Source organism: Arctopsyche grandis, chromosome 10 (assembly GCF_051622035.1).
Source record: "Arctopsyche grandis isolate Sample6627 chromosome 10, ASM5162203v2, whole genome shotgun sequence".
NCBI lineage: Eukaryota > Metazoa > Arthropoda > Insecta > Trichoptera > Hydropsychidae > Arctopsyche > Arctopsyche grandis.
In genome coordinates, this window is record NC_135364.1 from 27,639,460 (window position 1) to 27,663,927 (window position 24,468).

Here is a 24,468-nt window from a genome sequence, read left to right on the forward strand (position 1 = left end):
ATGATCAGATAAAATTGGCAAACTCTTATAAGAAACGATCGACTTGGAGTCACAAATATCCAAGCCTAACCCACAGTATTAGCACATATAGCCCGAGATCGAACCCAATAATCTAATCCTAAACATAAACGCAACCACCGAGCCATACTGCTGGCTTATTATATACATATACATACATATATATCAAGCTGGTATGAGGCTTGTAAAAAAGGACGTCATCTATGTATGTATCTATGTGGCACAATACTAGTTGTCAAATAATAATTTTAAAATTGCTCAACTTAAAATGAGCTACAAATACATAGAGAGCATAGAATCAAAAATGGTAAATAACATTTTGATGGTTCGGTGATAATTGGTCACAAAACGCTCACCCAAAAGTCACTAAAATATCTATTACAGAACATCTGGCAGCCGAAAAGTCCATCATACTAACGATATCCATCATACTAACGAGAACTCGAGTGCCAAATATTCCGTATTCGCGATTTTCATGACAAAAATTGTCTTTTGGGCGATTGCAATGTGACTAATAATCCAATTACCCATTTTGATATTATAGGTATATTCTTTTTTAATGGTTCAAATCAAGTATATTTTTTTTCTATACTCAAAAAATATCTATAAAAAGTTTTATCTTTAAATTTAACAGGATTATGATGTATTTATGTTTGGATAATAAAAATAAGATATGATATATTAAACCCTGATCAAACATATAAAACTCTTGCATTTTGAATATTGATTTATTGTGCAATAAACATTTTAAATACATCTTCAAACAACATTTAAAATATATATGTATATCTATTACAATAATGGAGTTACACCTTATCATTTATTAACATATTACACATAAATGTTACAATAAACAGGGTATTTGCTAACGAAAAACACACTGCACACCTAATTTATTGAAGCATGCTTAGAATCTGCCAGGAAAATTCATATTCATGAAGTTACGACGAGCTCTGAATCCGAAGTTGGTCTCGCTGGCGGCGAATTCCTTGGGTGCGTCCACATCAGCAACTTCTTTACCCGTTTTGGACGGCTTTGATTTCTTCATAGCTTCCTTAACATCGATCACACTGGACCTCTTACGCCATTTGAACCACCAGTATTCAAATCCTAACGTGATACAAGCCAAACCGATACCCATGAAGATGACTATGAAGACGCCGCCAATATTTTGTATAGAAATTCCATCAGCTTGGTCGTCTTGCTTTTCACACTTTTTAGCAGATGGATTATTACTCCACCAAGTCTCCTTTAGCTTTTCCAGTTTTCTTTTGTTGAGCAGTTGAAGAATGCTAAATAAAAATCAAAGTTTTATTTACATGCAAAGCTGATTTTACATTGAGTGGTAAACATACTTACGCATTATTGAACTGGTCTTTGAGGGGTGAACCTTGTTGAACTGCAATAGCGTATGGTTTCCTTGAGAACTCATCGCCAACACTCTGAAGGTCGCAACTAGTCATAACGTGATACCTCACGTCGGTAGCATCGGCCAGCCATGCAAAGCCTTCACTGGAACTCTTCGATGCCCGCACTCTCTCCAAAGCTTCCTCTGCAGTATTGGGTAATCCAGCTTCTTGCATAGCTTGCCACATTTTAGTATACTTGTCGCTTACTGGATAGTCCCAAACGGCTAACTTGGCTCGTTCAACATCGCTCAAGCTGTCATTCAAACTCATATCCTTCCAAATTCTGTAAAATCAATTTTATTTCATATTATATTATATATTTAAACCCTGGATACACATAAATAGACTATCAGATACTGACTCGTAGAAACGAGCTTCAATATCCGACATCCTTTTGAAGTAAGTCATCGCCGCTGATCCATTAATCGGTGCGTATTGAATTTTATACTGTTTAGCCAAATCGTCCAAAGACTCCACCGGAGTATCCAAACGAGATACAGTCAAGAAGGCAGCCAAGTTTGCAGTGTACGATGCTATGATTATGAAACTGTAATTTTTTTCAATTAAATTATGCTATTAAAATGGATCATATACACTTATGAAAGTGTATTTTTTACCCAAAAAGCCACCATGTAGCAGCAACCAATCTTCCGGAGAGGTTTTTTGGCGCTTCACCACCACCTTGAGGAGTGAGAGAAGTCATACAAAACCACAAACATTCTTTCAATGTGAATTCTCTTTGTTCTTCGTCGTCTTTATATTTCTCTCTGTTGTTTTGTAAGCTGTATGGACTCCAACGGTCAAACACCCACATGAGGAAACTAATAAAAGCACCAAATTACTAACAAGTTATCAAAAAAATAAATCAATATAGTGCATTATAACCTTGTAAAGAAGTAGGCTGCCAGAATTGATAACCACACATCATTTTCTAAGACAGTCAAAAATTTAAACAGTGAAGTCGGCGTTCTCGGTAGCTTCATCAGTATAGTTATTCCAACCAAGTCATAATAAGGCACCGTGAAATCAACAACATTTTCCCTTTCGGCCATGACAGACATTGATCCCAAGCCAATATCAGCACGCTTTTCCATTAATTCTTTAACAATACCGTTCCAATTTCCTTGTTCGTCCATATCTCCAAATTTTCCATCGGGTACTAAAGTGATTTCGTAATCAAATTGTACGATTTCTCGTATTTCCTCAATCAAATCAATACAATACCCTTTGAAATGCTTCGGCTTTTCCAAATCTTTTATCATAAATGGATATTGCTAAAAACAATAAACAAAGATAATGAGTACAATCTTTGGCAGGTATTTTTAGATGTATTTTTATTGACCACTTAGATTTTAAAATTAAAAAATTAGTAAACTTTATGTTACTTTAAACCAGTAATGCCTTGAATAATGTTTATAATAATAATCATAAGGATTGTAAATAGGTTTTTGAGCTATTTTTCCTATTATGCTGTAGATTAACATTAGAATAATATAATACTATGATTACTAACCAAATTAAATTAAATTGTAAAATAGAAAATGATCAGTAGATCAGTAGCTATTAAAATAGATATAAGAAGTATTGTGAACATAATTTCAAAATAATAAAAAGCATTTAAAAATCAAAAATAATAATAATCAAGTAATTGTTTAAACCTTTACTTTCATGATAAATCAGGATTTATATGAGTAAAGTATTTCAGAATACACTGATATTGTTACACTATGTACTTTTTATTTTATTTTTATCTTTTAATTTATACCAGGAAGGCCTAACAGGTAACCCCAATGCGCCTTCCTGTCCAGAAACATTGTACATTTGATACAAATATTATAAGTATTATACAAAGTACATAAATAAATATCAATTAATATCCACAGAGACATTTATGATCAAATTTGTAAATTTGCAGCATTTTATACAATTCGGAGAAATTCGAGATTGCTGAAAACTCAAGATTTTGCGAGAAAACGGGTAAGGTTGCCAATTTTTTGGAACCGTTTCTATGAAAATCAAATAAATTGGCAAACTCTGATAGGAAGCGATCGACCTGGTGTCACAAATCCAAGGTCTTGCCAGCAGATACCAGTGGGATTTGAACCCGTGACCACTCTGTTCAAAGCATCATATGATAATTACTAATCTATTCTGCTGGTTAAATTCAACAATAGGATAAAACGCTTAAGTGGCCAATAATTAATTGGTGTTGCTAATGCTAAAATGAGTCCCCAAATACATTATTTTGAATGTGAAAGAAGTGAACAAACCTCAACTGTTACAATTCTATACACTACTTGAGCTGTATAGTTTTTCATAGCTGTTTGATCTACAAGTTGTAATTCGGTAGATAGTCCAGATTTCCACGTGCCCAATGGTCTACTACCGACCGGTGATCCATCTTTAATACTCACTGCGCTGATATCTAACGTAAACTCCATGTAACTCTTTCCGTTCATGAAAACATCATCTGACAAATAAAGTGGGGCATACGTAGGGGGTTCTTCAACTTGAATGAATGAAGTCCTCAGCTCGATTGTCCTGTTTGGTGAATTTTTACCATCGTATTCATCGCACGTTATGTAATCCATATTTTTCTGCAAATTTCCAATCTCCAACAAACCCCTAAGATCAAAGATTACTCAATGAAAAACTGAACCGAAAACTTTTCAAAATGAAAGATAAAGTTCTATAGGTACATACTTTACAGCGAGAAAAGTCCGTAACGACAGATCAAAATAAAATGCCGATACTATTTCCGGTTCTCCATTCATACTATAAGTGGTCTTGATCTTTCCTAGTCGATCTCGACTTGATGCATCTGGATTTGGCTTGGCGTATATAATAGTGGCTTCTTTGCAATTACAAGTTAAATCACCTTTATCCTGGGTCAAAGCATACCAAGAATACTTCCGACCGAAGAAGTTATTCAAGTCAGCAGCATCCAAAACGTTTGTAATCGTCGTCAAACTACCAAGGATGAAGAAATTCACAATATCCAACTGTCGAAGACTGGTCAACTGACTTTTGATTTCATCTATACTCGTACTTTTAACGGGAGAAATGACATGACGCGTAGGGATATTTTGCAGTAGAGACTTGTACTTATGATCCATTACTATGGAATAATAAAAAATCATATATGGAATAGAGGGGTTTGGTGCAAACGATCGACAAGCGCCAGACAGACTGAACCACAGATAAACTGGATGGCTGCTTTAAACGCAATTCTCGACTTCACGAATGATAGATTGCACATCAGATGACGAATTACCTTTCGATGTGCACAGATGCAATTATTAAAATGGTAATTATTAAAATTGAGTTGGATCTTTCTGGCGAGTTTAATAAGGCAAAATTCGGAACTAGAGTATCAGAAGTAGAGAACGTATCCAGGGTAGGTAACTCGGGACTTCGGGTAGATTTCGCTTAGTGTAAGTGCGAGCAGTGTGCACGCATAATTTATAACACGTGTCGTTAATCTGTGGTTCAGTCTGTCTGGCGCTTGTCGATCGTTTGCACCGCATCAGGAATAGAGGTGGTTAGTTATTATCTTAAAAATTAACTCTTTAATGAAAAATCAATATTCATCAGCAGGGGTGGCTCGTGATTTTAAAAACAGTTAGGGCACGATGAGGCTAAAGCTCCCCCCCCCCCCCTACATATTTATTTTTCCAAAAAAATTAACTTAATATATTTTTAGTAACATTTTATACAAGGAAGATAACATTTTTAACCCTTTGAATGCTGATCAGCGCCGATCGGTGTTTTACCAACAAGTCTATGGGCCTGAAAAACGCCGATAGGCGTTGTATTTTGAGCACGTACAAAATAAACAAAAATACTACCCGTTAAACCTTTCCAGATAGCATTGAAAAAAAATGCATTGAACATGGGTCGTGTAATCCGTGTCTTTCATTTGTCAACGTTTATAAAGACTGGTTTACACCGGAATTTCTGAATTTATAATCATAGCAGGATTTCCCGATGGGAATCCCTAACTGCTGAGAATTTTAGATTGTGGCTTGGTATTTAGATTGTGAGCATTACATTTTAACAACAATAAAGAAGATGGAACTAGTTTTGGAAAAATACATTGATTAATAGACTTATTTTGTTTATTTTATCTTGTTTCAAGATATATTAGAGAGTCTAAACACACCTTTACAAAACTTTAAAATCCTCGACGCTAGTTATCTAGGGTTTGTTTAGATTAGCTACAATTTTTATACCTGCTTTCTATTAAATTTAAAAATAATTCTAGTTGGAAATGTTTGTGAAATCTTCAGCGTGGCGGGCTTTCAACAGAAAAGACGTTTAGACTTAATAAACGTTGACAAATGAATGACATGGATTACACAACCCATGTTCAATGCATTTTTTTTTCAATGCTACAATTCAATTCTTGTTTACTTTGTACATGCTCAAAATACAACGCCTATCGGCGTTTTTCAGGCTAATGGACTTGTTGGCAAAACGCCGATCAGTGTTAGTCAGCATTCAAAGGGTTAAGAGAAATGTTTGTGGGACAGTGCCACTATTCATCAGTCTTTGTGACATGCTATATTATGTAATTTCGTTTTATTATATAGGGAATATTTATTTTTGAATAAAGTGTCCATTTTTAAGATACAAGTGATTCTAATTGATTAAATGTACATCCTGTATAATCAATGAGATAATATTCAATTTAAAATAGTACCAAAAGTATCATCAAAAAGAACGGCTGCATTTGTAATATCCTGCTTGTTGACGATTGCTCGGACGCATTCAGCTATGAGATCAGCTGGTGGCATAATCTGAAGTAAATATTTAGATTGACTGATATCAAGCGATCTCCATTGCCTCAAATCTCCAACCAATCCGAATGATCCCGTGACCGTGGGCAGTCCGAGTGCTGCGGTGAACGATTTCACAGTCTCTGATGCAACTCCGGTCATCGTGAAATCCAAGACTATGTGAGGAGGCCTTTTAGATACTACCATGTCGTTGTATTTGCGACATACTATTATGAAAATCAGTATAATTTTAGACTTGTTATTAGTAAAATCTCAAATCATGAAGAATTTGTGTTTCTTACTTTCTTCTAGTAATCCTTTAGCATCGGATCTATTTCCCAGCACTTCGACAGCGTCCACTCCTAAACCAAGATTAGGATTTCTTCGTACATACTCTTGCGCTACTTTAAATGCCCGGTCAGCAATGCTATTGTATTCTTCATTCACATACACTACAAAACAGGAAGTGATTGTAATACAGGTTTTTCATTCCAAATTGACCCATTTTCATTTCAAATTGACACTTTTTATTTCAAATTTACCCTTTTTCATTGAAAAAGAGTAAATTTGAAATGAAAAAAGTTTAATTTGAAATGTAAAAGGGTCAATTTGAAATGAAAAAGGGTCAATTTGGAATGAAAAACCTATAATACTGAAAACATTATCTCGTTATTATTTACATACATACATCTATATATATAAAAATTAATGTCTGTGTGTGTGTGTGTGTGTGTCTCGAATAGGCTCCTAAACCACCGAACCGATTACGATGGAACTTTCAGGATTTGTTGTATGCATGTCCGGGAAGATTGCTGCGAAAAAAAAACGGGTATGGAAACGGGAGAAACGAGAATGAGTGTCATTGCAAGGCAATAATTTCAAATGTGTTCGCTGCCTGCGTTTTTCTGACAAATGGGATCGGGAACGGGAACGGGAACGGAAATAGCATGCGTTATTATGGCATTGCAACGCATGCCGGGGTTCAGCTAGTACATATATAAAATTGTCATTTTGAGCAATTTTTCTGTTTGCTTTCAGTCTGGGTATCAAAATGTGTACATGTCAATCTTTCATTAGTAGCGTTAATATTTTTTTTGGGATATTAAATAATGCTGTTTATTTAACAGTCTGGTGTGAATGAACTTCAATGAGCTAAATTTTTGTATTTTTACAGGTGTTTAAAAATTTACATAGCAATAACTTTTAATTTTCAAGTTAATTAAATTAAATGTATATTTAAAAAAAAAATATATATATATATATATATATATATATATATATATATATATATTATGCGCCGGGTCATTGACCAAGAATAAGTTTATTATTATACCTTTGCTAATGTTGTACCTGATGTAACACCATCGCTTATGTGTTGACATATTAAGTTATTAAATTAAAAAAAAAATAAAAGAAATGTGTCGGTCCTGTGTTTGATCCGCACGCGGTCGAACTTTTTTCACATATTTTTTAAATAACTTAATATTTATATTTCGTTGTTTAATATGAAAAAAATGGTAAAAACTACTTACCTACCTACTTATAAACAATATAAAACACCAATAGTAAAATTAATTAATTAAATAAATTTTCAATAGGTGGCGCTAAATGCTCAGAGAATCATTTCCGTAAAGGAAACATTGGTAGCAAATAGGTTTTTGGTGATCTGTTACTACGCTCGTACGTTTTTTGGCAGTGTTTTAACTGTGACGTACTTAAGTCGAATCGAAACGACTATTATAGTACGACTATAAGACTTATACAGACCCACAGACACACAGAATTGCGATAATATATAAGATTAAACTGCAAATATACATACATAAACAGAAAATTACTACTATGAATTAATTACATATAATATATGGCCAAATACGTAACTGCTAAGGTTTAAAATATAAAACTCCAATTCAAATAACAATAACAAAAAAAATGAACTAAAACAATACATATATAAATACATTAATTTTAGAATAAATAAAATAATAATAATAATAAAGCGTGTATTAAATTTATCTGGAATTTTGTTTGATTTGGTCAGTAAATTTTATTTTGCCAGTCACTAACTATTATTTTAATTTAATTGTGAAAAAAATACTGACCTAAAATAATATTAATAAAATACAATTAAATATATGGTGAACTAATATTTTTACCGAGCTTCGCTCAGTCTTTGTAATATAAACAGCTTAAACATGGCAAAACAATCTAATAGTAAACATTAATTTGTTTTTTTTATTAAATTTAATTGAATTGAAAAAAAATAATGTTCAACGATGTCGATATGATCGTCATAGAAACTTTGATTTGTTTTCGATGCTCCCAACCAGAGAAATGTTATAATAATAGATGTGGCTTTAGGCGTTATATTGTTGTCAAGTGACCATTTTTCCACAGACATTCCTAAATAATTTTAGCATCAGTCGTATTTGATGCTTGGTGGTCGACGTACATACATATGTCCGATAAAAACTTTTCTGGGTAAGTGCATCGTTAAAAATTGCACAATGCATTCAAAAACACACAATAAACAACATGGGATACATTATAAGTAAACTGATCATTTAAGTAACATATTATTCACTTAACATCGTAATTTGACAGTTTTTAAAAGTGTCATAGCGATCGCCCGCATTCTACATAAAATTTCAGGGGTGGCACCAGAGAAATGTAAAAATTATTTTTAAATAAATGTAAAAACATTTCTCTTGGTGGCGCCGAATACTCAATTATATTAATAACCAATTATTTAAGTTTAATTAATATAAACATGGTTCATTTTATATTATACATATTTTTGTTGAAACTATACATTACACGTTAATTTAAGAGGTCCCAAGGACAGACAAATACAAAAAAGTGGATAAAAATAATCCGCCAACTGAGAAAAAAAACGGATTGGCCACCAACGCCCAACACCACCATACACTCAAATTTTCAATAAATCTATATCAAAATAAAACTTTAATTTCTATAGTGAATATGTGATGACCCTGATTGTATTCCGTGCGTTTTAGCGTAGTTATGGAGACGTACCGCGTAATATTGAAACAATTTATTTATTCGTAAAGGCGCTTCTATTATTATAACTAGAGCCCGGAATCTGAAGGGGCTGTTTATTGTCCAAATATTGTAAATGCATTGTTAAAGGTTTGCCGAACCTTTTTTACAAAGCATTTACAACAATTGAAACAATTGGCCCCTTCAGATTCCGACCTCTAATTATAACATTACTCTGGTCCCAACAAACCTTACTTACAAAGTCTCTTTCGAAATTATATATTAGATGAAGATGCAAAAAGAAAAGGAAATCTTACTTATTACTCGATTTCTAAAATATTGGTTACACTCAATACATTGCCCTCCCAATCACTTGATTTGATTCAAATTTAACAAATAAATGTTTGGATCCATCGACTGAGTAAAGATTTACAAATTTATTTACTAAAATAACTCACAGACGTTAATATTTTGAGTGGTTTGACCGAGAGCGGAGTTGATGGTCCAAAGGACCAGCAGAGAGCACAGGATCATATCCTGGCCTGCAGCACCAGGAGGCGACCTCATAGTGCCATGATGTTCAGCTCGTCTGACCAGCGTCGATATCCTCAATGTCGCTTTAGATTTGTTTTGCCTTTTAGTTACCTTGGGGATGACCACTGTCCACGCTAGCCGATAATCTATTATCTCTGTATCAATATGTACGTACTTGTATAGTACATCCTATGAAAAATGCACCTGTTCTATAAAACTTTTATGACCTTTTTTTTTAATTGGGTCAATTCGGAAGTTCTACTATAGCTAGAATGAATATTTTATACTATACTATACTAGACGGTCAATATCAATTGCTAAAATTGGAGGTGTTTATTATTGAAACGTTTGTCTTTTTAGAAAGCCTAACAATTGAAAAGTGTATACTTATCGATTTGTATAGTCATTTACATATTTATTTGCCATTTTTGGCATGTTGTGCATCATTTTGCTGAACTGCAATACAAAACATTGCTATTTGCAAAGCGTTTTATAGTATTATCTGTCAATCTAACATGTAATTCAAATTAAAGGGATCCATTACAATAAGAGTCCCCGAAAATAAATTATGATGATATAATAATAAAAATGATACGCCATTTTCCAACATTTGTTTACTCAGTTGTCGATAATTGTAATTGATCGTCTTTACCGCATTTACAAAAAAAAATTGTCTTAAAATTGTAGCTGCAAGTTCAATGCACTGTATTTAACAGTCTATATTCATATTTGAGACATTTCTATGTCATTGAAAACTCATGAAATTTTTTTACTAAATATATGTAATTCAAAATGGTAGTCAACTTTATTCAACATTATTTTATGATAAAACCGAAACTCTTCTAATTTTGTTATTAAATCAAATAAAATTCAACATAATTTCAAGATTTAATGCGTGGATGTCTCTAAAAAACAATTCTAGAACTTCTGGTTTATTCGTCAAATTTATTGGTCCTGATTTATTACAAATTGGGTAGGTTGATGAACCAATTTGTGAGGAACTGTTTCAACTTTCAAATTAATTGGCAAACTCTGATAGGAAGTAATCGATTTGGATGTCACAACTATCTGAAGCTGACCAGAAGTATTACAGAAATACTTTTCCATCGAGGTCTAAACCAAGGTTTGATACCGGGAAAACTCATTATATCAGAAAAAGCATTATATCAGTGACTCATAAGCATATGCTACCTAGTGAGCCACACTGGTAGATAAATTTATATTTACTCTCCCATCAATCTGGTGGATCAATTGACCAAAAAAAGACTCTTTCAAACGAGAATATTTTAAGAATTGGGACTGGGCTGGATAAGATTCTATTTTTATATTGGTTGTGGCTATTTGCAGGTACTATATCTGCAAATTATTGGCTATTTGCAGGTACTATATCTACGAATTATTGGCTATTTGCAGGTACTATATCTGCGACAGGCGCAAAGCCTTCTGCGCATGCGCGTGAACTGTCACTGTCAGCGTGTTTACTGATAAAATTTTGTTTTAAACCTCTTAAAATTTAGTTCGAACTCGTAAAGTGACGTAGAGTAAAAAATGTAATCCAAATTAGTTAATATTATTATTATCATATACAACGTATAATACCTCCATACAAGTACAAGCCGCGAACTAGCTAAATGATGTAATCTATTATAATAACGTGCGAAATTTATTTGCCTCTTGTAAAATGAACGATTGATTAAACAAGTCTACCATACATTAATTGTAAGAAATTATAATCGGATTATAAGTTCATGCGCATGCGCAGAAGGCTTTGCGCCTGTCGCAGATAGAGTACCTGCAAATAGCCAATAATTCGCAGATATAGTACCTGTCAATAGCCACAACCTTTTATATTTTATATTAAGATTATATTTTTGAAACAATGATAGGTCATTGTTTCAAAAACAATAAGTAGTTATCTAAAACTGGGACATTTGGCTGTCCCTTCGGGACAGAGGCGTGAAACCGGGACAATCCCAAAAAACTGGGAAGTCCGGCAGCCCTATTCAAACCTTTATTGAAAAATGTGTGATCAATATTTTTAAGTAATTCTACAGTACTGCTGGTCAGATTTGGATAATTGTGATATCTAAATCAATAGTATCCTATCAAAGTTTCAGTTCAGGAAACAGTTCCACAAAAATTGCCCAACCTACCAACCGATTATTGTCCCAATTGCGATTTGAATAAGTAAACCAGGTTCATTGGCTATGTTGCCTTCCCAAGTATTTTATAAATAAATAATAAAAAAAAATTACATACTCGAGATGTCGAATTCGATACAACTAAATACAAGCCGTGCTAATCTTTAATGCTGCTGGTCAGACTTAGATATTTGTGACTCCAAGTCGATCGTTTCCTACCAGAGTTTGCCAATTTATTTGATTTAATTGTTGAAACGGTTTCATCAACTTGGAAAAAACCACCCTACCTGCTATGTTACAAATGTCTGAATTTGATTTATGTACAATATACAAAAAGGTATGTACAAGTCTAAATGCATAGATGTCTCTATGGAATAATTCATTAATTTGTGGCGGTTCGCTTATACGACATGGTCGAGTTTGGTTGCCTTCCTGCGAGTGGGAACCAACTCGGCTGGGTTCGGAGAGCTACTACTCACTCTGTCTTCAGCTGTCATATAATAAACACGTGCATTAACATGCCAGTCGTCTCATTCGTTCATCCTCCATACTGGTGACCCCCGACATCGAGCCACGCAGCCTCGATCAATTTCAACATGCCGCTCATCCCTGCCTCGCCGAGCCAGGCGGGGAAGCTACCCGCCGCGCCCCCATCGCCATCAACACAACACGCGTCGCGGCCCGCGGGTGACAATAAACGAGCAGACACGGCTACCTACCTACCTACCTACCTACCGACGTCCAGCCACAACGTCGACGACAGGTGCTTTTAAAAAATGGGGGAGCGAATGAGACGACGATCTTGACAGCTGGATGTGGAGTCATGCGCGATCCACTACACATAGAACGGTCATCCAGCACCACAAGACATACACCACCTCAGCACCATCATCATCATCATCATCAAGGCCCCGTCCGTCCCCACGAGCGTCGTCACGCCGAGACGGGCGGTAGCGCTACAACACCTCCACGAGCCACAACGACTCACAGTCCAGCTCGGAGTATCATCAACCACATCGATGCCCCTGCCGCCCCCGCCGCCCCACCAACCGACATCAGCCTCGGAAGAGCGGCGCCGCCGCAGCATCGCATCGCACGACCATCGGACCAGCCACCGTCCTGCTCGCGACGTCACCGCCCTCGAATCTACCGACCATTCAGGGCGGTACACCTATGTACACAGCGGATGACCCACGTCAACAATTTTTTTTCTCCCCACGTAATAATTTTTTCTCTTTGTGTAACAATAATTTTTTTTCTTTTGTAAAATTTGTTTCTTTGTAATTTTGGTATCGCTGATGCTGGGGGGGGAGTGATGTGGCGGTTCGCTTATACGACATGGTCGAGTTTGGTTGCCTTCCTGCGAGTGGGAACCAACTCGGCTGGGTTCGGAGAGCTACTACTCACTCTGTCTTCAGCTGTCATATAATAAACACGTGCATTAACATGCCAGTCGTCTCATTCGTTCATCCTCCATAAATTAATTGTTAATTTCGTGTTCTTCAACCTTTCGAAATACAGCGACTTATGTAATAAATAGAGGTAGGATAGTCACAGTGCTATCCATTGTTCGGCAAACCTTTAACAATGCATTTACAACCTTTGAACAATACACGGCCCCCTCAGGCTCCGGTGACTAGTAATAAATAAAAATGCTGCAATGTTTGTAATCAATTGTCTAGGAAGGAGCATTGTTAGGCCTTCCCGGTATATATGTATCTATGTAAAAATAAAATAAACTCGTATGACTCAAATTAAACAAAAACCAATACCATACATACATATTATTAGTTTTCGGGTCTGGGTCAGTGCAAGGAAAGTGACTTGATGGAAAGACGAAAGATCTTTATCTCTCTTTCTATCTATTCTATTCTATCTTTCTGTCTATCTCTTTCCTCATAATGTAACCCTGGCACATGGTAAAGATCTTTTAAATCCCTAACCTCGACCTACGCTAAGTCCACGAATCGATTTTAATTTTTTCCATTTTTCGACTTTCCATCAAGCCAATTTCAATTGGTCAACATTAAAACAACTAATTGAAGGCACAATCACCGTTTTATGACTCAACTACTTGACAATGACAAAAATAGAATTGAAATTGAAAAAGTATGTATGTAATATGGAAGTAAATGCGTCATTAACCCTCCCTCACTGAAGTGGGGTATGCAAGTGCCCCAATTTTTACGTTTTTCGTAATAACTATGTGGTTTTCAAAGCTATACACCCTATATTTCCTGTACTCCTAGAATGAACTACAACAAATTTATTTTAATAGATTTTGCATGATATACAAAAATGGGTACGTCGTAAAAAAATTATACATTATACATTTCTACGTTTCAAAGTATGATTTAAAGGCGGTAGCGATTAGTAAAGAGCGGACCCAGAGCGCGCTGTTCATTGTTCATATGTTGTAAATGCATTGTTTAAGGTTTGCCGAACCTTTTTTACAAAGCAATAATGGAACAATAGACGGCGCGCTTCCGGTCCTACCTCTAGCGATAAGTCATGTTTTTGACTGTTCGCTTGCATATTCTTGTTGATCGATGAATCAATGCGAGAGAAAGAGACAGCTATATTTTCGTAAGCTACTGTTTTCGTCGCTTTTGGCGCGTGGCTATTGAGTCATGCACTCGCCTATTGGCCTTACTTACATATGTGCGTTTGCATGTTGATGCTTGTCGTTATTTTTTAGTACAAAAATAGTCAAAAACACGCTATAGGACTAAAACTTTTTTATGTTGATTTAAAAATACTGGGGTCTTACTCGACCCCGGTTCAAAAGTTAAATATTAAAACCAATTTACGTCTTTCAATCATATTCCAAAAGAGTAAAAACCCAATAAGAGAGTAAATATTGATTCACGTGTATTGTGTAGAGGTAGATCAAATAAAACGAGTTAATTCCAAACATGTCAATTTTATTGCATCACATATAATCAAAACAGTTCTGTCAAAAATACACATCAGAGACAAGACAAAAAAATTTTACACGGACAATATAGTTATTTTTCAAATAGTATTATTGTATATATAAAAAAATATGATGAATGCGTTTCAACTTACCACAAAATTCCTGATCCAGGTACGTTTATTTAGCTATAAAAATAAATAATTAACATTAAATGAACATTCCGAAAGTCGTGTCAAACTTCCCGGTGAAAATTGCTAAGCGCGAAAGCCGCAAAGTGCGGCCCGGCAACCCACCCGGAAATTTACACAACTTTCAAATAATAAAACAATCCGGAGACCATACAGACGGGAGAGACAAACCTAAAAATACACAATTCAGATACAAATAAAAAACGAAAAGAAAAAAGGAAAAGTTTAAACCATACAAACCCAGAATACCACTAACAAGTCTCAACCATTATACAGAGATCATGGTGATATACCCAACTAAGTTCTAAATAATATTGCGCATACATGCTAAAGCCCGCAAGTAGAGTCGGGATCGAGTCCGCCATCTACTCGCAGGCCGGCAATAATAAACAATATATCATAAGTTAAGTACATATCCTCGGGACAAATGTTACCAATGTATATATTCCACGGTGCTAATAAAACAATACCAAGTCCCGGATTTTAATCAATTAAAAAAAGAATAATAAACCTCTCGTTCTAGGTCTAAATTGTCAATAATTAAAAAAATATATTCCATGACAAATTACACACTAGAGTCAAAACTCTAAAACGAGTCAATTGTAAAATACACATCAAATGCATTACATTATATATTATATATATTTTGTATATGAACTTTTTATTTGTCTTAATCTAAATTCGAACATTATTTATAGTATACATTTCTCTTTCAAGTGTCACAACTGTCGTCTGCAATATTACATACAAACTTTCAAAATCATTGTATAAAATATACTACTTCATAGCTATGAAGAGGACCAGTAGAAATGAAAATCTTATTATTCTGGAAACGTATTTATTGCTTCCCTTAATTACAATTCAAAATATCGAGATTTCAAGTAATTTAACTGTACACAAATTTTGTCAAAACACTACTAATTATATACCACATTACAGTATTATTTGTTTTTTTTGTTAAATTGTACTTAAAAACACATTTTCAAAATTCATAAGTACAATAAAATTTTTGTCATGTCACATGTATAAAAAAAAAATGAAATTGTCGAAATTTAGTCTCATTGATATGAATACGAACACAGTTTGGTATATTTTGTTTGTATATTTGTAGTTTTTTTTTTTGTTATTATTTTGTATTATTTTTAATATTGCAAAATCCATATAAATATAACCAAGTGTGCGAAAGTAATGTAAAATCTATATAGTTAAACATGTGAACAATGAAATTAATAAACACCCACATCGAAGCGAATCACAACTTATAAAAGAAAAAAAACACAAAAAATGTGTGAAAATAGACTCAATCGCTATCACTCGAGCACCACTAAAAATAAAATTAAAACAAAAAAAAAACCAGGATAATAAGAAATGCAATTACAATTATACACAAGGAAACCTTAAAATTTTGTCATAATATATTATAATATTAATAAGAATCAAAGGAATACCTTATGGACTAACAATGTTAATATTTGAACTCTTTTTTTATATTTAAATTTAAATCACTCCTGAACCATTTTCTTATATCATTTTCACTAAGGGATAAAACCAAGTTTCAATAAACCCGGGAATGTAAGGTAAGTGTGTGCGCGTAGGTCGCACTCTTGAGCAGAGTGCGGCCGACGCGCTGAATCCGGGATCGAAACCCTGGAGGGTTTATTCGAAACTTGGTTCCCACAACTGGCTGCGTCCACATTTATATTCATGTTCTTAATAACATCCTTAAATTCAATTTAAATACTACAACTAGACTCTCGTGCGTCTGGAAGTATATACATATAATTAGGCTTCTACGGGCTCTTCGGTCTCTTCCACGGGATCCGTTTCTTCGACTATTTTAGGTTTTTTCTCTTGCGTGGCGTCTGGAGCGTCTGCATCGGCAGTGCAGGATTTCCTCTTAATGGGACTCGACACTAAAAACAATCCACCGTTAGTGACGCGCGCAAACAACTTTGCATGTGTATTATTGAAATTAGCATAATTCTATATTAACATTGTCTGCACGTCGTCAATAGACAGCTGTCGAAAAAAAAAAAAAAAAACACGCATCCAAAGGCCTAAATTTAGAGTCGTTTTGTTTCAAAAAAATATAATCTTATTACCTTCTTCTTCTTTGCCGTTCTCCTCATCTTCCTCTTCGTCTTCTTCTTCTACGACTTTGTTCCCGTTTTCTTTAGTTCCATTTTTGGTGCCGTTCTCTGCTTTTTCCACTACTTCGGCGGTTCCGTTGGTTTCCTTTACGGGAGATTCCTTAACGGGAGATTCTTTGACGGGAGACTCTTTGATGGATGAGGTGACGGTCTCCTTCTCGACGATGGGGGTTTCTCTGGAAGAACGTGACAATGTTTCGATATATTTTACAGTATGAGAAGTCAACATTGATTGCTATCCAATAAAAAAAAAATGAGCACAGAAAAACTGAAAGATTAGGTTTGTTCCAAAATCATGAAGAGTGACTCAACAATATGCAATGTGTTTATTTATTTATTTTTCTTGGAAAATTTAGTTTTATTGCTAATAAACGATAAAATATAGATTAATTAAATTGTTAAAAAAAAATATATAAACATAAAATATAGTTATCAGTCTTTTTCTCATATATTTGAATCTTATTAGATTCATATACGAATTCATAAATAAATATTGATTTCGCACTTTTTCATAGCACAACAATATTGTAACGTGGGAACATTATGGGGATTAGCCGCAGCCTAAAGTGCATTTGGGGGGGGCTAACAATGGAGACCCCCGAATTGGCCTAGCAGGACCCTAAGTGGTCGGTAGAATTCCTAGAAATCTGAGAGCGTTTGACTCACTTAAGACTGGACATACCCAGACAATGGAGAAACAAACGGATCGGGGAAGCTGTAGTGAGCGACCTTCTCTTTTTAAGGAGGTACTTAGGCCATATCAGATAATTCTGGAACGAGAGCTGTGGCCTCCTAAATCATCCAATAAATGCTGCGAAGCGACTTTGGCTTTTCATTTGGATCCTCTACCAATCCCTACGCAACAATATCATAACCAGCAGCGTGGACTAGTGGTTAGCACTTAGCATATATACTTTCAAACACAATGGTCACAGGTTCGAGTCCCACTGGTTGTTTGCTGTTGGCCAAACCTTGGTTTGTGACTCCAGGTCGATCGTTTCCCATCAGAGTTTGCCAATTTATCTGATTTTCATTGACACGGTTGCAACAAATTGGCAACCTTAACCGAAATTTGACGATTTATATTTTTAAAAAAAATGCCCCGAAAACGTAAGTTTATCAAAAATTATCCATAGATGTCTCTATGAAGCTTTGTTAAAATTATTCTAAAAATTGTATATCGATGTTTGTAATTGGCCTGGAATGCGCATTGGGGTTTACCTGCTAGGCCTTCCTGGTATATATATATTTGTATGTGAAAATAAAATTTGAGTATTGGTGAAGAGTGATTCACCAATACCCAATGTATGTAGATCTGTGATGCATATTGTCCTCATTACAAACATAATATAGGATAACTAACAAGTTTCAAAAGTATTGAAAAAAAAAATTAATTCGAAGTTGAAAATGGCGGCAATTTGAAGGCGACATTGTTTTGAAATTGAAATATATTTTTCTTTTCCGAAATACACATTAAATAATTCAACATCAGATATAGAAGAATTCAACAACATGTGATAAAATCTGAAATCCTAGTAAAAGATAGAAATTGTATTTCAAACTGGCTTTGACGAGTTGAAATTCAAAATGGCGGCAAATTGATGTCTATTGTTTTCAACAATAAAAATTTTATAAATAAACAAAAGAATACATAATCAAAAGGTTATGATTTAAATCTCTGCTACTCTGAATTAATTAATACGCCAGAAATATTCGAAAATGAATCGTATACGACTGTATATATTTACTTGGAAATGCTCTCAAACATAACACAGAAAAAATATATTCAATTACAGTGAGAGTCGTATCATGGCCAAATTTAGCTCAACAATCCCGCCAAAACTCGCACGAAAAAAGAGCGTTAATAAAAATAAGAAAAAAAGCTTAAGTCTACACAGGCCAAAGTTTGTTTATCGCGCGCAAAAGTGTGCGCGTGTGCGCGGCCTACTTTAGCCGCAATCAAGCTCCAGTGCGCGTGCGCGAACTTTACTTCGCGCACCGAAAGGTCGAACCGAGCCGAATTCAATCGATCACACCCGAACTCGCACGAAAGCACGCACACGCACACTCCCAAACAAACCCACCTCATTGTTTACACGAAGACTAAATATTATGCATCACAAACCTTTCACTTTCGAGAATTTTCTAGAAACATACATACATGCATACTTCCGGCGCGGCAGAAGTTTGCCATTGCGCAAATGGCAAGTTCGCGAGCGCGCCAAACTATCGGTCGGTGGGGAGGGAGGGAGGGGGGGGGGGGGGCATGGAAGATTTCGAACGCTTTTGCTTTTGAACCAAAACGCTTTAGAGACCGAAACGAAATCCAAGATGGCGGCGGCAAGTTTTGAATAGACCGTTTAGTGGGCGAGCGGCAGTCGGCGGCTGCGCGCCACATTTCAAACGAAGCGATAGTGGCGCCAACCACGCCGCGCGACACTCCGCATACACACGCACATACACATACACAACTTGCGCAAATACACATACTGAATCGAAACACAGCACTCGAACGCGTCGCTTTTCACCGACAGATAAAAATTGGCGGCAAAGTTGCGATTCGGTTTGGGGGGGTGAACTTCACTGAATACTCACTTGACTGCGTCTACTGCGGAGTCTGCCATTGTGTTTTGAGGTTTGCGTTGTCCGAGAAGACTTGAAGTGGGGTGAGTGGAGTGGAGTTCGGAGCTGACGTACTCGCGATGCGACCGGCCGGCGACGAATGAAGACGCGTGCCGAGCGCGGTCGTGGTTTGCGCCGGCGCGTTCCCGAAACGGCTTCGCGCGCCATACGCTCTCCCCGTCTCGCTCTAGCGTCGACCTCTCCGCAACAGTGGGAAAGAAAAGCACAAACGCGAAGCGTTCGAAGCTTGCGCTGGGACTGCACCGCCGAGAACTTCCCGCGCTATAGAAAGCAGATGTCGCTGTACTCTGCGCCAGTGGTACTAAACAATCTCACGGAGAATTCGATAAAACACTACGCGTAAAATATAAAACTTCCAATAAATTTCATCAATTATCATTTATTCATATCGCTCTCACTTATTACAGACTACGGTATGAAAAACAATCGACAGTATATTAGTCGAGGGCGGCTTTATTCAGGCGAGGGCCCCATGTGAAAATAGTTGGGGCCCCAAAATTTTGAATTTGAATTGTAATTAAGTGCCCTTAAAGCGGGCTTAGAAATAAGCTAGTCGGGTCCCGAAAAATTAAAAAAAAGTAAATAAGTTAAGTTTAATAATGGATTTTTCTACAAAACTTAAATTTAAAAGAACGTTGTAAGTACATAATTACTGATTAAGATGGATGTTATGAAAAGTGAGGCCCAAATACTTTGTATCCACTACCCTCCTCTTCCAAGTTGGCCGTCCGCGAGTAGCGTTCAAGAACCAGACGCCGCTCGTCCATGGCGACTGGGGTACTGCAGCACTGCAGCACAACCAAACTGGTTTTTTTATGAAGAAACTGTTTATGCATACATGAGCACGTGCAGTATCCCCAAAAACATAACTTCGATTTTATAACCATATTGAAAGTAATTTGATCCAAACTATAGAAAGGATAAAGTATCACTTTCCAAATAATAATTAACAAACACTGTATTTCCAGATACATACTCGCTTTTGAAAATACATTCTTTGACTTATTAATGATATTCGTCATTATCAGAGATCATATTCACGTGGGTGCATTATTCTTGGAAACGGTCAATTTCTTCGGAAAACTAACAATGTTTAAAGCAAGTGGACAAAAAAGCTTCATGTTCTTTCTAAGAAATTGACAATTGACCGAACAAACGTGTAACTGATCTCTAGTCATTATTAAGGATAGGCGCTTGGTTTCTATTTCCCAGGAAAGAGGGGTTGACTATTGTCAATTCCTATTGTCCTACAAAGCTAGAGAGCAAAAAAAGGTTCACAATAGTGAACCCATTTTTTTTCCAAATAGAAACCGGCCGCCGTCCCTTAGTCATTACCAGAGATAGTCGTGGAAGTGCGACGAAACGGGTTTTCATTGTCAATTTCTATCGTTAACCTTAAAAAAAAAAGGTTAACAACAGAAATTGACAAAAGGAACCCATTTATTTTGAACCGACGCATCACAGCGCCGGAGACTGGTCATTACTAGACACCGGATAGTCACAGTGCTATCCATTGTTCCATTGTTGTAAATCCTTTGTAAAAAAGGTTCGGCAAACCTTTAACAATGCATTTACAACCTTTGAACAATACGCGGCACCTTCTGGGTCCGATGACTAGTCATTACCATAGGCCGGCGCGACCCTGTGCTGGCCTATGGTAACATATTCTCATATACGGCCTATATAATATAAAAAATAAATAAAAGTAGAAAGCCTACAATTAGAAAACTTTGCAATGTTAATAAAATCGACAAATAATTTCAATTGTTTCCTTAAAAATTTCCCCAAATGGCCCTCTTTCCTGGAAAAAGCACGCTCCGCCGCCGAAGACTAGTCATTAAATAACAATAAATTCGTACAATCCGCAATATTTGACGTTTAAAATTATTTATTTTGTGCAATCTGAAATAATTCTTCGCATATTATTATTCTCGTTGAATTTTCAATGTTCTTTCAATTGTGGCGGCTCGCTTATACGACATGGTCGAGTTTGGTTGCCTTCCTGCGAGTGGGGACCAACCCGGCTGGGTTCGGAGAGCTGCTACCCACTCCGTCTTCAGCTGTCATATAATAAACACGTGCATTAACATGCCAGTCGTCTCATTCGTTCATCCCCTATACTGGTGACCCCCGACATCGAGCCACGCAGCCTCGATCAATTTCAACATGCCGCTCATCCCTGCCTCGCCGAGCCAGGCGGGGAAGCTACCCGCCGCGCCCCCATCGCCATCAACACGCGTCGCGGCCCGCGGGTGACAATAAACGAGCAGACACGGCTACCTACCTATCTACCTATCGACTGGAGTCCAGCCACAACGTCGACGACAGGTGTTTTTAAAAAATGGGGGAGCGAATGAGACGACGATCTTGACAGCTGGATGTGGAGTCATGCGCGATCCACTACACATAGAACGGTCATCCAGCACCACAAGACATACACCACCTCAGCACCATCATCATCATCATCATCATCAAGGCCCCGTCCGTCCCCACGAGCGTCGTCACGCCGAGACGGGCGGTAGCGCTACAACACCTCCACGAGCCACAACGACTCACAGTCCAGCTCGGAGTATCATCAACCACATCGATGCCCCTGCCGCCCCCGCCGCCCCACCAACCGACATCAGCCTCGGAAGAGCGCCGCCGCCGCAGCATCGCATTGATCGGCGCGACCATCGGACCACCCACCGTCCTGCTCGCGACGTCACCGCCCTCGAATCTACCGACCATTCAGGGCGGTACACCTATGTACACAGCGGATGACCCACGTCAACAATTTTTTTTCTCCCCACGTAATAATTTTTTCTCTTTGTGTAACAATAATTTTTTTCTTTTGTAAAATTTGTTTCTTTGTAATTTTGGTATCGCTGATGCTGGGGGGGGAGTGATGTGGCGGCTCGCTTATACGACATGGTCGAGTTTGGTTGCCTTCCTGCGAGTGGGGACCAACCCGGCTGGGTTCGGAGAGCTGCTACCCACTCCGTCTTCAGCTGTCATATAATAAACACGTGCATTAACATGCCAGTCGTCTCATTCGTTCATCCCCTATACAATATCTGTCAACATTTTTCCATATAACTAATCGGTTCGGTGATTACTGGTCACAAATTACTCGTCACAAAGTCACTAAAATCTCTATAACGGAACATCTGGCAGCCGAAAAGTCCATCATACTAACGATAACTATCATAGTAACGAGAACTTGAGTGCCAAATATTGTGTATTCGCAATTTTTATGGCAAAAATTGTCTTTGTGACCACCCCAATGTGACGAATAGTCCAATTACCTAACTAATCGGATAATATGAAAATGTGAGATGATTTTTTTTTTCTAAAACAATGTAAATTGAGTGATTACTATATTCACATCCCCGATTATGTGATTTTAGTAATCGATCTCAATAATTAAATCGATGATGGCGATGGCAATACATTTTTGTAATTGATTTATTTTCAAATATTGTTCATAGATTGTTGCGCTAGAGTTGCATTGTATGTAGTTGTAGTTGTAGCACGCGATCAAGTTGCGGACCGGCAGTTGATGCCGCGTTCTAGAAAATGCTTCGATGACACCTCGAAGGCGGGCGGCAATAAATCCGATTTTCGAGCGGCAACCAACGGTGGCCCCTACATTATTCAAACGAACCGGACGCCGACGAAAACCGGCGAACGAAACGTCTCGGAGGCCCTCATTTTCAGAAAAATTTCAACTCCGGCTTTCAAACAGATTCACTATAACTGATTTGAATGACGCGCGCCAACGACCAATCCGCGCGTTCCAATTAAATTAATTAATTTCAAATTTTAATTAATGTACTATTCTTTTGTTTCCGACACGCAAAATGGCGTCCCCCGCATTGGATTCGAATTTGTAACAATAAATTCGTATCTGTGTACATCTTGCACGGTTGCGAATTTTATCACAGGTGATTGGCAAAATCGCACCCATGAATATGCTGGAGTCATGTGGAAAGGTTTACCGCGCCGGCCACCTGTTTGAAAATTCAAAATAACGTCGCGAAGGAAACAAACTTGGCAACGGCAGCACACTTTCCAGCCGTGCACGCTATTTCCGCCGACCTGTTGAATTATAAGCGAAAATAAACAAATTTTGCGCGCATGCATATCGTCATTTATGAATATGGTGCAAAATTGCGCCAAACCGACGTGCGTGACAACGCAGAATTATAAGGGGACACGAAAACGAAAGTGAAAACTTTCTTTGTAAAATACTTTGTGAATATTATTATTATTAGGTACTCCATTTGTATTATTACTGAAAGGGTATGAAATAAATTCTGCAAGGCGCCATTCGTCTGATGATTTGAAAGGAGATGTGACGCATGAACTGATTGCTTGTATAAAGTTCGAAAAGAGTGACATCATCGAAACCTCTCGTTAAAATAATAAACTAAACTTTGTATATTCAATATCATTTGACGAAGGTAATATAAATCTTTACGTCATCAATTTGATGTTTAGACAACGACTCTTCTTACATATGTATATGTATGTTAACACCGCATACGACCCAAAAAACTTTTCGAGACAATGCTAAAAGTTAACGTCACATGTCTTCCTTTAATAGAAAAATTATTTTATTTATAAGTTTTATAAACATAATTCAGAGTCTAATATTTTTACTTGTGATTTGATTACTTTTAATGGCTCAAAAGTTACAACATGGTTC

At 36.7% G+C, this 24,468-nt stretch overlaps 3 protein-coding genes across 5 annotated transcripts; 1 reads left to right on the plus strand and 2 right to left on the minus strand.

Annotated features, from left to right (window-relative positions):
* Window positions 1-736: 736 nt before the first annotated feature.
* Ir25a (ionotropic receptor 25a) lies at window positions 737-15,600 on the minus strand. Of its 3 annotated transcripts, XM_077440289.1 has the most exons (11): window positions 15,545-15,600; window positions 9,664-9,707; window positions 6,508-6,657; window positions 6,130-6,432; window positions 4,131-4,545; window positions 3,698-4,052; window positions 2,313-2,701; window positions 2,045-2,248; window positions 1,789-1,974; window positions 1,378-1,710; window positions 737-1,310 (listed from the first exon to the last, which is right to left on the minus strand). In XM_077440289.1, the coding sequence occupies exons 1-11, from the start codon at window positions 15,598-15,600 to the stop codon at window positions 926-928; spliced, it is 2,820 nt and encodes a 939-aa protein (XP_077296415.1). In that variant the 3' UTR covers window positions 737-925. The 3 variants fall into 3 exon arrangements, with proteins under 3 accessions (XP_077296415.1, XP_077296416.1, XP_077296417.1); XM_077440290.1 differs by lacking the exon at window positions 15,545-15,600 and having other exon boundaries at window positions 9,664-9,739; XM_077440291.1 differs by lacking the exons at window positions 9,664-9,707; window positions 15,545-15,600 and having other exon boundaries at window positions 6,508-6,529.
* Window positions 12,354-22,801, plus strand: LOC143918397 (uncharacterized). The gene is made up of 2 exons (XM_077440302.1): window positions 12,354-12,481; window positions 21,874-22,801. Exon 2 carries the CDS (start codon window positions 22,167-22,169, stop codon window positions 22,539-22,541), a length of 375 nt encoding a protein of 124 aa, XP_077296428.1. The 5' UTR covers window positions 12,354-12,481; window positions 21,874-22,166; the 3' UTR covers window positions 22,542-22,801.
* On the minus strand, window positions 14,790-20,956 carry LOC143917749 (uncharacterized). The gene is made up of 5 exons (XM_077439330.1): window positions 20,820-20,956; window positions 20,432-20,647; window positions 19,731-20,039; window positions 17,088-17,311; window positions 14,790-16,898 (listed from the first exon to the last, which is right to left on the minus strand). Exons 1-5 carry the CDS (start codon window positions 20,954-20,956, stop codon window positions 16,768-16,770), a joined length of 1,017 nt encoding a protein of 338 aa, XP_077295456.1. The 3' UTR covers window positions 14,790-16,767.
* Window positions 22,802-24,468: the final 1,667 nt, after the last annotated feature.